The sequence below is a fragment of the Trichosurus vulpecula genome, chromosome 3 (genome assembly GCF_011100635.1).
Source record: "Trichosurus vulpecula isolate mTriVul1 chromosome 3, mTriVul1.pri, whole genome shotgun sequence".
NCBI classification, from domain to species: Eukaryota; Metazoa; Chordata; class Mammalia; order Diprotodontia; family Phalangeridae; genus Trichosurus; species Trichosurus vulpecula.
Genome location: NC_050575.1, coordinates 148,266,842 through 148,278,849, shown reverse-complemented (window position 1 = coordinate 148,278,849; position 12,008 = coordinate 148,266,842). Strand labels below are relative to the sequence as shown.

Sequence of the window (12,008 nt, the reverse complement as noted above, 5' to 3'; positions counted from 1 at the left end):
TAACTCATTCAAAGTTGTCTTGTTTGCCACCTGCTTTGAGTAAAACATTCTTCTCTAAAAACTAATAATAAATCAATAACAAAAGGATCCTAAGACCCTTCACTTCTGCTCCTGTCCATACTCCACTTTTTTTTGACTGATAGCACAAGAGGTGCTCTAAGGCCTACTTCTTAATGAACAAGGGACTGGGAGAGGAGGGGAATAGAGATTAGATGGTGGAGTTGCAGGAAGAAGTACAACAAGCTCGCCTACTCCCCCCCGCAAAAAAACTCCAAACAGATCTAGAAAATGTATGTAAACAAATCTTTATGGAGAAATCCAAGAAAAAGTCACAGTGACTTGTCCAGCCCAGGTCAACAAAGGGAGACAGAGAGTTCTATGGACCTAGGGATGGGGGTCTGGCCAAGTGTGCACCCTCAGAGCGTTCTAGCACTCAGGGACCTTGCCTAAGGTCAAGACAAGATTCCCGGCCCATACCATGCCACTACCCAGTTATGGGTCACAGAACCACAGTGGACAGAGGAGGCGACCAATGGTAGATCAGGGTAGGGCATGGTCACAGACCTTGGACAGTGTGCTGAGCAAGAAGCAAATTGAGAAATAAGCAGGCGCTATGTGGCTTGGAGCCCCAGGAACATAGCAAGACCTCAGTTCTAGTTACAAGTCCATTCTGAAGATTACAGGGGAATAACCAGGGAAGGAATCCAGCTAGAGCCTACAGTTCTATTACTCTGAACTAACAGTTTTTCAGATAGCTGATAGTGGCAGAATCTAGCAGCAATCTGCTGTTGCTAAGATGCAAACCCAAGTCAAGAACTAAAGAGCTCAGACCAGAGGAACAGTGATCAGCCTTTGCCCTGTGTCAGTCTACTTTGAGAGCACTTGAAAGCTTTCAGGTCCCTTGGCCTGAACTGTCCCTGATATCTGAGAATAACACAATACTCAGTACCCCAAGAAAGCAGCAATAGAACTAGCCCAGATTTTCCCTCCATAAGTGCTTAGAGTTTGGTCTTAGGATAAAGTCTAACGTCAGAAAGTATGCTGAAGGAATGAGCTAACAAAAGAAAAAAAGGTGGAGGTGTCTCACTATTGAAAGCTATCAAGGTAAGTAACAGAGACACTCAAGATGCAAACACAGAAGGTAATGACTCCAAAACATCTACAAGCAAAACATCAAAGAAAAACATAGCTTGGGCACAAATTCAAGTAGAATTTCTGGAAGAGAAAGCAAGAGTTTGCTTTATTTTAAAGAAATAAAGTTGTTTTTTTTTCAATAAACGAGAGAGCTAAAGGAAAAAGAATGAGAGTCATGGAAGAAAGAACTGGAAATGTAATTAACAGCCAGACTATACAATTTGTACAAATTTTTTGCTCAGACAATAAATTCCTTGAAAATTAGAATGGACCAAATACAAGTCAATAATTCCATGACAAAACAATAAATATCTAAACAAAGTCAAAAGGCTGAAAAAATAGAAAAATATGTCAGGTACCTCAAAACAAAAACAACAGACATAGAAAAGACATAGAGAAAAAATTAAGAATTAAGAACCACCTGAAACCCATGACCAAAAAAGAGCCTACACACTTTATTTCAAGAAATCTTAAAACTAACCAGAACTCTTAGAAAAAGAGGGCGAAGTAGAAATAGAAAGAATCCATCAATTACCTACTGAAAGAAACTGAAAAGTGAAAACTCTTAAGAACATTATCGCCCAAATCCAGAACTTCCAGGTCAAAGAAAAAATACTGCCAGCAATCAGAAAGAAAGAATTCAAGTACTGAGAAGCCATAGTCAAAATTACACAATTTAGCAGCCACCACCATAAAGTAGCAGAGAGCTTGGAATCCAATATCTCAGAAGGCAAATGCTTTCCACCAAGAATAACTTACCAGCAAAATTAAGACTAATACAGGGGGAAAATAAGCCTTTAATAAAACAGAGGACTTCCAACATTCTTGATAGAAAGACCAGAGCTGCATAGAAACTTTGAAGTTCCAATATAAGAATTAAAAGAAACATAAAAAAGGTAAGCATGAATGAAAAGTGTTAAGAGACTAAACAAGAATAAACGATTTAAATTTTAATATGGGGAAATGATACATGTGTTCCCTCTAAAGCTTATCAACATCAAGGATTTTAGAGGGAGTCTAATTAGATAGAAGACCTCGGAGTGGCTCTATTATATATTGATATCTTAAAAGAAGAATGGAAAGAGAGGGGAAGAGGAATACATTGAAGTGGGGGTGGGGGAGATATTTCCGGAAGGGAACAGAAAGGGGAAAGTTAAGAAAAATCATCTAAGGTATCGCAAGTTGAAAACTATTATATAGACGGGGTGGGGGAATATGACACTTCAAACTTCACTGCCATCTGAATTGAGCAAAGGAAGGACAAACACCCACAGGTGGGTATATAAATACATTTCATTCAACAGACAAATAGGGGAAGTGGGAGAAAGTGGAAATAAAGGGAGGGTAGTTTAAAGAAAGAATTAGTCCTAAGCAAAACAAACACTAACTAAGGATGTAAAAAAATATTTATAGTTCTATTTGAGATAGCAGAGAATTGGAATCTGAGGGGGGTGACCATCCATGGGGAAAACATCTAGATGAGTTATGGTGAATAAACATAATGAAATACTGCTATGCTATAAGAAATGATGAAGGGGGTGGTTTCAGAGAAACTGATGCAGAGTGAAGTGAACAGAACCAGCATAGTTTATACAAATTGTAAAGACAAACAGTGCTTAGAAGCTCTGATCAGCATGATGATCAACCATGATTCCAGAAGGCTAATGATGAAACATATTGCTCACCTCCTGATTGAGAGGAGCAAGACCCAGAGTACAGAATGAAACACACACACATACACACAGTGTAAATGTGCATATATAAAATATGTTTGTATATATTTATATATTTTTCTTTTGTAAATGGGTAATGTGGAAATTTGCTTGGTTTCATTATACATGTTTGTAGCAGGAATTTTGTTTTTCTTTTATTCTTTATGAGGGAGGAAAATAAAAAGGCAGTTTTTGCTAATTAAAAAACTAAATTTAATAATAATAAATTTTTATTGGTAGGAAAATAAATAAGAGATTGAGAATAAGGGAACTTGTTGTTAAATGATGTGATCTAGAAGAGAAATTCCTTTCCATTTTTTTGTGAAGGGATCACAGTATATAGAACAAGTTTGTATATTATTGTTTGTATGATATAATTGTACCTAGATTTTTAAAAGTAGATTCTGCCTGCAATAGATCTCATAGGGTTACCAAGCAAGATCAGAAGCAAATAAAAGAAATAAGAAGAAATTATAGTTGCAATGATGTAAAATGAGTATAGCAAAGGCAGAGAATTCTATTGGTGGGGCAATTCCTCTTCTAACCATCTGGCTCAGTAAAAGTGGCCACCCTTCTCATCAGATTTGGCCTAAGGAGGGAATACCATACATACCCAATTGGGAATCTTACCCCACAGGAAAGAAGAGGGAAGAAGATAAAAAAATGGGGGGGGATGATGGAGGGGAAGGCAGATGGGGGTGGAGGTAGTCAAAAACAAACACTTTCGAAAGGGGACAGGGTCAAGGGAGAAAATTCAATAAAGGGGGATGGGTTGGGAAGGAGCAAAATATAGTTAGTCTTTCACAACATGAGTATTGTGGAAGGGTTATACATAATGATACACATGTGGCCTATGTTGAATTGCTTGACTTCTTAGGGAGGGAGGGTGGGAAGGGAAGAGGGGAGAGAATTTGGGACTCAAAGTTTTAAAAACAGATGTTCAAAAACAAACAAAAATGTTTTTGCATGCAACTAGAAAATAAGATACACAGGCAATGGGGCATAGAAATTTATCTTGCCCTACAAGAAAGGCAGGGAAAAGGGGATGAGAGGGGAGTGGGGTGACAGAGGGGAGTGCTGACTGGGGAACAGGGCAACCAGAATATACACCATCTTGGAGTGGGGGGGGAGGGTAGAAATGGGGAGAAAATTTGTAATTCAAACTTTTGTGAAAATCAATGCTGAAAACTACATATGTTAAATAAATTTAAAAAATATATAAAAAAAAAGTGGCCACCCTGGACCTGAAACAGACTTTTTCTGGCAAATGAGTGTTTTCTCAGATATCTACATAAATCTTTCCTTCTGGAGCACCAGGATCAAATGGCTTCACAGTAGGGTTGTAACATTCTAAAATTCCCCATAAATTAAGAATGGATTAGCTACTCTTTACTAAAACAACTGCTCCCTTCCATTAGTGCAGCTAATTAGAAGCTGAATATTACATAAAATGCTCTAGCCCTGGGCACTTTTCTGCCCCACCTGGCTAGGGCATCCCTCCCTGGCATAAGGGTACAGTAAACACTTAATACTTACCAGAGATCCTCCAGCGAAACGTTCTTCTCTAGCATTAGAGCTAAGGCCTGGACACCCAGACTGCCAATGTTGTTCCCCACCAGGCTATATAGAGCACAGAAGCAAGAGGGCAATAGCCATTGGATATCCACCCTGACACAACTTCTCCACTGCCCCCTTTCCTCCATCCCTCTCAAATTCTCCCACCCCAAATTCTTCTCCAACAGGACAAAGATCCCAGTATCACCTGAGCCACTTCAAGCTGCGGTGGTCATGTAGGGCGGATGCGAGTGCCTGAGCTCCTTCATCTCCCACTGCATTGCCCCAGAGACTGAAATGAAAAGCATCCACATAAGCCAGCATAATAACTCCACTTCATGATTCTGGATGAAGGAAAAAGTACCATCTCAAATATTCCCAAGGCTCCATTTGGCTTTCATGCCCTGCAGAGACAATACTACAGTGTAATAATGATATATTTAAATGAAAAAATCAAGAGGGGATTTTCTTTTTAGCCCAACATAGGCTGAGGTCTCATAAGAAGGAAAAGAGGCAGGGCCTGAAAAGATCTTGGTACATTCAACATTAAGTGAATGACATGGGAATTTCATGCTGAATGTGAATATTCTCTGGCATTACTTTCTCCTAGTTTTCCTTCCATCTCTCTGACCATTCTTTCTTGGTTTTTCACTGATTCTTCTTCCTCCTCTCATTCCCTAAGTATTCCAGAAAGCTCCACTTTGGCCCTCCTGTTTTTTTCTCCTTTAGTAATTTCATCTCTTCTCAGAGTTTTAATCATCCCCTCTATGTAGATTACTCCCAAATCTTTGATTCTAGCCCCAAATTCTACCCTAAAGTCCCACACTTCCATCTGCTAGCTGGGCAACTCCATCTGGATGTTTCCTGCCATTATCTAAAATTCAATATGTCCAAAATAGAACTACTTTCCCCAGAACCCGCTCCTCATCCTAATTTCTCAATTTCTATTTTTGTATTAATATCTTCCTGGATATCCTGTCTCCAAATCTTGACACCATCCTGATTTCTTCCCTCTCCTTCACACCACAGAGCCAATCACTCGCCAAATCTTACTGATTCTATTTCCATCATGCCTCTTCCTTCATTCCTTCAGGCTCATCTCTCTTATTTCTTACTTGTGCGACCTTCATAAGTTACCTAGACTCCCTGAGCTGTTTGCCCGTAAAATACAGATGTCAGACTAGACGATAGCTGAGGTCCCTTCCAAGTCCTTGATCTAGGATCCTATGATGTTTAACCATCTTCGACACCCAACTCTTGTTATACACAGTTTATTGAAGTCCTCTTTAAAACGTGGTAGCCACAACTGGACACAATACTACAGATGTGATCTGACCAACACAGAACAGACAGTGAAACCGTCACCTCCTTGCTTCAGAACATTAGTCTACTTTTAATGTCCCTTAAACTAACATTGACCTTTTTTTGGTAACCCCTACATGGCTAGCACTTGGCTGACCTACCCTGGGGCCTTTTCCACACTGACTGCTAAGTCAAGACTTCCGTTTCATACACACACATACACACACACACACATGTGTGTGTATACATATACATATATACATATACACACACACATATATATAGATATAGATAGATAGATATAGACAGATATAGATATAGATATAGATAGATAGATATAGATATAGATAGATAGAGATGTAGATAGATAGATAGATAGATATAGATATAGATAGATAGATAAATATAGATATAGATAGATAGATATAGACAGATATAGATATAGACAGATAGATACAGATAGATAGATATAGATATGGATATAGATAGAGATGTAGATAAATAGATATAGATATAGATAGATAGATAGATAGATAGATAGATAGATAGATACTGGTAATACTGCGAAGCCATTATGTTTTGAGGCAGGTAAGGACAGGCCTCATGACAGGGTTCCTATGCTAAGCGAAAGGAGCCACAAGGACTCCCCCCATTCCTAGCCTCCTATTTTCTCCCTTCTATCCTTATCTCCTCTGGGTACGCCATGTATGAGAGGGAATCCTTTCAATCTCATGACCAAACATACTGACTGGAACTTCCCTATATCCTTAGATCTTAACTCTTGCCTAGGATCCAGCATCTATAACTCAACTTCCCTTTTTTCATCATCTGCTTCCTTTTCAGTCTGCTGAAACCTAACAAAACGAAGGTTTCAGTTTTCTCACTTGTAAAATGAGGACAATAATAGTTTTATTACCTATCTCAAAGGTCATTATGAGGAAGGCTTGATATAATTGTGAGTTATACTAACAATATACTGCTTAAAAGGATTACAGAGAGGTAACATGGCAGAGAGAAGACAGAGCTGGCTTCAGAGTCAGAAAGACCTGTGTTCAACTCCTACCTTTAACAAATCCTGTCCTAAACAAGTCACTCAACCTCTCAGTGCTGCAGGTGACTTTCTATGACTATAAGATGCACTCCTCACCCCCACTGGTAGAGGGCATTTCCTCTACATGAATGAAATCGCAGGTGTAGTCCCATGCCAATAAAAGAGTGAGTTTAGAAGACTTCCAAGTACCCTCCCAGTTTCAAATAGATGCTGCTATGAGAGCCATCCTCAAGTATTTGAATGCCCCTGATATGAAGGAAGGATTAGACTTGTTCCGTTTGGCCCAGAGGGCAAAACCCATAAGTCGTAAAGAGACAAAGTGAGGCCTTTGATGTTAGGGGGAAAAAAGCTTCCTAACAATTCAAGATGTCCAAAATGAGCTGCCTGAGGAGGTGCTGAATTATAGCTACAAGGTCAGTCCTCTCTCCTACCCTCTGAGGAAACACCCAGCAACTATTTCTCTGGGTCTGAAATGGACTTCTAATATGCTCGCGCGCGCGCGCACACACACACACACACACACGTGCATACATTCATACATATGTACATGCACATTCATGTGCATGAAACTTAAAACAACTGAAGATTGACCTGTGGAGGTTCTGAATGGTCTCCTCTTCCATTTCCTGGTAGCACAACCTACCCCAAAAACTGAAGGGAATCGTTGTGTTTCAGGCCTTCTGCCAACACCTTGGCTCCCACTGCAGTAATGTGATTGTTCCCCAACCTGGAATTTAAAAGTAATCTCAATCCACACATCTTGAAAGGCAGGCAGGAATAATTATAATCATCTTAACTCTGAATATTTCTACATTACTTTAAGATTTACAAAGCACAGAAAACCTGGATGTGCCTCCTGGTTGCTCTTCCAAGCCAAGGAGGTCGGCAGGTTCATTTTATGGAGGCCAGATTAGCTAGGAGAGGGTAGAATAACAAGTTCCTGGATCGACTCTGGATTTAGTCACTGCTCTTTTTTTAAGAAAAAGTAGTCATTTCTTAACTTGACCATACTGGCCTGCTTAAAAGTCTGATATAATTTCATTTCCTACCAGCAAGAGGAAAAAAAACCAGAATAACAAAAAAATCAAGCAAAGCATAATGGGTATAAGGATGCAAGGAGGGAGAGAGGGTCAAAATAGATGGTGGTTTCTTCCCAACCATAAGGGAGAGGCCAGACTAGAGAAAATGAGTCATGTCCCTCTTTGCTTTAGTCACTGACTTGGTGCCTCTACAAAGACAAGCCTCAATCTCTTGAGATTCATTTTCCTCTTCTGGAATCTGACTGCAGGTAACCTTTACCTGTCACAAATGCCCTGGAGAGGGATATGAGACAGGGGAGGGGAGGAAGATGTGACTGGTAGAGCTGGTAGAATGAAAGTATGTTTCTTATAAACTCTCTGAGCCTGCTACCCCTATGCCCCAGAGACTGACGCTGTCAATTTAGCAGAGACCCAGCCAAAGCAGAAGGGAAGGACTTGACCAGGAAAGCACCGAAGAGTCAGAAGACAGAAGCCACATCCAGAAACCCCAGGGCCTATTCAGGCAGGTCTTGATCCACCCAACAACCACAGAGCACATGCTTTGAGTGGCATATCACATAACAGGGAGGGGCTTAGGACCATAGGATAGGATGGGTCAGTTAAAAGGGAACTCAGAGATTGTCTAATGGTCCAACACTCTTATTTTATAGGTGAGAAAACCAAGGACCAGAGGGACATAATGATTTGCTTCAGCTAAAAAGCTGAAATTTGAATTTAGGTTCTCTTGTTCCAAACCCAAAGCTCTTTTCAAATTCTCTGTTATTTCAAATTATCCAAAGGTGTTTAGGAACTCAACCTATGTCTATGAATCCATTTTTTCTTTACTGTTAATTTCGCTGCATAAAGACTGATCCTTCAACCTTGGCCTCAGCAATGGCCAGAGAACATAAAGAGGAAATGAAAGTAGGTGAACAAGTGAATAAGATTAAGTCCAACAAACAGCAAGGGAGGAAGATGATCATTTTACCAACTTTTAATGCTTCTCCAAACTTTAAAAACAAGAGTAGTACAACAGGGGGAAGAGGGTTGGATTTGGAGTCAGGGACCTAGATTCACATTTTGACACTGCCACTTACTACTTATGTGACCTCAGGCTATCCACTTAATTGGTCTGGGCCTCAGTTTCCCATACACAGGCAACCTCGTTTTTCCATCTCTGTAAGATGATGACATTGGACTAGATGATCTCCAAGACCCCTACCAGCTCTAAATCTAAGCTCCCACATAATCAGAAAAGTAAGCCAACTGCAAATAATGAACAAATTCTCAGGGAATTAAGAACAGAAATGGGACCAAGTGAGTTTCATGCTGGTAGGATCTACAGCAGAGATGCACAGATCATCTAATGTTTGTGCTGCCTAAGCTACTACTGACCAGAGTGGCTATTTCTGTACAAAAAAAGATAGAAAGCCTGATTAGGTAAGTACCTTCAATTTAATGCTGTGGGAGGGACCACAGCATCCTTGCATCACAATTTACAGTAAAGTCTCAAAACAAGCCTGTAATTATCACTAATTTACAATGATGCCTACGCAGCATCCAGATTGTGTGAGACATAGAACAGGGGGAAATGACCCAGGGACTGTTTGCCCTGGATGAGGGCAGGTAGCCCAAAGAATCATAAGGATAGCAAGTCCTAAGGGATATCACACTGTTCGTTCCAGGATTTGCCCGGTTTACCCTATAATCAGGCATTCCATGAATCCTGGAATCTCAAATCATTATATGGTAGCACAAGTTCTGGGAATTGATCGGACCTCGGCACTCCTGCTCCTTACTTCTTACTTAGCTCAAGTGTGAAATCATTATCAGGGAGTTGGGGCAGCAGGGCTAGGGCATCTCTCAGGGAAATGAATCCCCTCTCCTCACCTCAATGCCAAGAAGTTCTGCTTGTTCTTGAGAAGACTGGCCAAAGAGTGAGCACAGTCATCCGTCAGTTTGTTATTGAACAACCTGAAAAATTTCACAAGAGACACACAGCATGAAAGGAAAGCTGGCACAAACAGGAACAAAGCTGCATTTGCCTCTTAACTTGTACCTACCCCATTCCCAAAGACAGAAACCCACACTCCAGGGCGCTGAGATCAAGCTCAATGATGGAAATCCTACTTACGCAAGCTTCTGAAAGTGGTCACACTGCAGAACTTGGTCAACCAGCGTGCAGATCCCCTGGTCAGAAATGTTGTTATCTCTCAAGCTAAAAAAAAAAAAAAGAAAGAAAGAAAAGAAAAGAAAAAGACGATGAAGAAATGAAAGTGAGGCAAAGGGTCTTCATAGGATACCTGATAGGGAAAAGAACTATCCACTCCATTAAAAACTGATTCCTCAGATGCCCCACCCAGTCTTTCAGATAGTATTAGAATTGGACCTAAACACGTCTTAGTCAATCAATTGATGAATGTTTATTAAGCACCTACTATGTGTCAGGCACTAAGTGCTGCGGATACAAAAAGAGGCCAAAGACAGCCTTTGCCCTCAAGGAGCTTGTAATCTAATGGAAGAGACAATATGCAAATAAATACAGAAAAAGCAAGCTACATACAGGATAAACAGGAAATAATTAACAGAAGGAAGGCACTGGAATGAAGGGTCTGAGAAAGGCTTCCTTTAGAACACGGGATTTTAGTTGGGACTTAAAGGAAGCCAGGGAGGCCAGTAGTTGAAGCAGAGGAAGAAGAGCATTCCAGGCATTGGGGACACACACAGAGGGAATGCCTTAAGTTGGGAGATGAAGCATCTCGTTTGTAGAACAGCCAGAAGGCCAGTGTCACTGGATCAAAGAGTACGTGTCAGGGAGTAAAGTATAAGAAGACTGGAAAGGGAGGACAGAGCTAGGTTATGAAAGGCTTTGAATGCCCAACAGAATATTTTGTATTTCCTCCTGGAGGCCATAGGAAGCCCCTGGAGTGTACTGGGGGGAGGGAGTGGTGATAATTCGACCTGCATTTTAGGAAAATCACTTTAGTGGCTGAATAAAGAATGGATTGGAGTGGGGAGACTTGAGGTAGGCAGGCACCACCCCACCCCACCCAATGGTGGGATTCAGCCAGTTTCCACCGGTTCGGTAGAACCAATACCTAATTTTAGGTTTAGTTCTGGGAACCAGTTGTTACCAGGGGTAGGACCTGAGCCTGTCAAGTCAGCAGCTGGGGCAGTGCCTCCACTCAGTTACCTGGAGAGCCAGTTGTTAATTCATTTGAATCCCACCACTGCCCCCACTCTCATCACCAGCAAGCTATTGCAATAGTCCAGCCATGAGGTGATGAGGGCCTGCACTGGAGTGGTGGCAGTGTCAGAGGAAAGAAGGGAGCTTATTTGAGAGATGTTGCAAAAGTGAAATCAACAGATATTGGGACTTAATTTTCATTTGTCCCAATAGTGCAAATGTCTGTACTTTATGGATGAGAGCTGAGCAAACAATAATCTCCAATATTCTTTCAAGAGCTAACATTCTGGGAATCTCTCAATCTGTAAGTCAGTTTTTGGCGCAACTTACTTACTCCCTTTGGCATATGTTTAAGTAAATGACACTCTGCCACAGTCAATTTATAGAAGGTGGTTCTGTGAGTGAAAAATCTTTTGAGACATCATTAGGTCACCCTCACTCTGGACATCAAATCCGCCCACCTCCTGCCAGGGGATCCATCGATGTAACTACCTCCACAAGCAGGATGAGGGCAATTGAACCTGAATGGTGTGTTAAAATGATCAGTCCTTGGACTGAGGACCTAACAAAAGGACAAGGATTAGCAGCTGTTTTTACTATTTTTCCTCCCCATTTAATTAAAGGTTACTCCCTAGACTGTTAAATCAACAACAAATCCACAACAAAATAAAACAAAAAAAACCAAGGATAAAAAATAATTTCTATAGATTTTTAAACTTGATTAAGAAAACAAACAACTATGGGGCCATCAACAGACACATTATCTCTTATAAATTTTCTGATCAAGATCAGAAAGTAGATAAGACATAGAGCCATCGTACATGGGAAAGTAACTAATCTGAATATGCTCCCTGGGATTTTACATATAGGACACACACCAGGGGTTCTGAAAAACTTCAGAAAGGGATTTAAATTCAATGAATGTTTATTAAGCCCAGAATATGTTAGGTATTGGAGCTAAAAAGTTAAAAAAAATATTCCCTGCCCTTATGGAGATTGCTTTTTACAGAATGCTTCTTAAGGTTTTCTAGAGTCCCAAGTCTAAAGAC

General features: G+C 40.5%; 1 protein-coding gene across 1 annotated transcript in view; it reads right to left on the bottom strand.

Annotated features, from left to right (window-relative positions):
- The window catches only part of NOD2 (nucleotide binding oligomerization domain containing 2), a 33,808-nt gene that overhangs the window by 12,896 nt on the left and 8,904 nt on the right, over positions 1-12,008 (bottom strand). The window contains exons 4-8 of the mRNA XM_036751274.1: positions 9,907-9,990; positions 9,663-9,746; positions 7,397-7,480; positions 4,609-4,692; positions 4,383-4,466 (exon numbers count right to left, since the gene is read on the bottom strand). Of these exons, the coding sequence (XP_036607169.1) occupies positions 4,383-4,466; positions 4,609-4,692; positions 7,397-7,480; positions 9,663-9,746; positions 9,907-9,990 (420 nt within the window). The remainder of the gene's footprint in view (positions 1-4,382; positions 4,467-4,608; positions 4,693-7,396; positions 7,481-9,662; positions 9,747-9,906; positions 9,991-12,008) is intronic.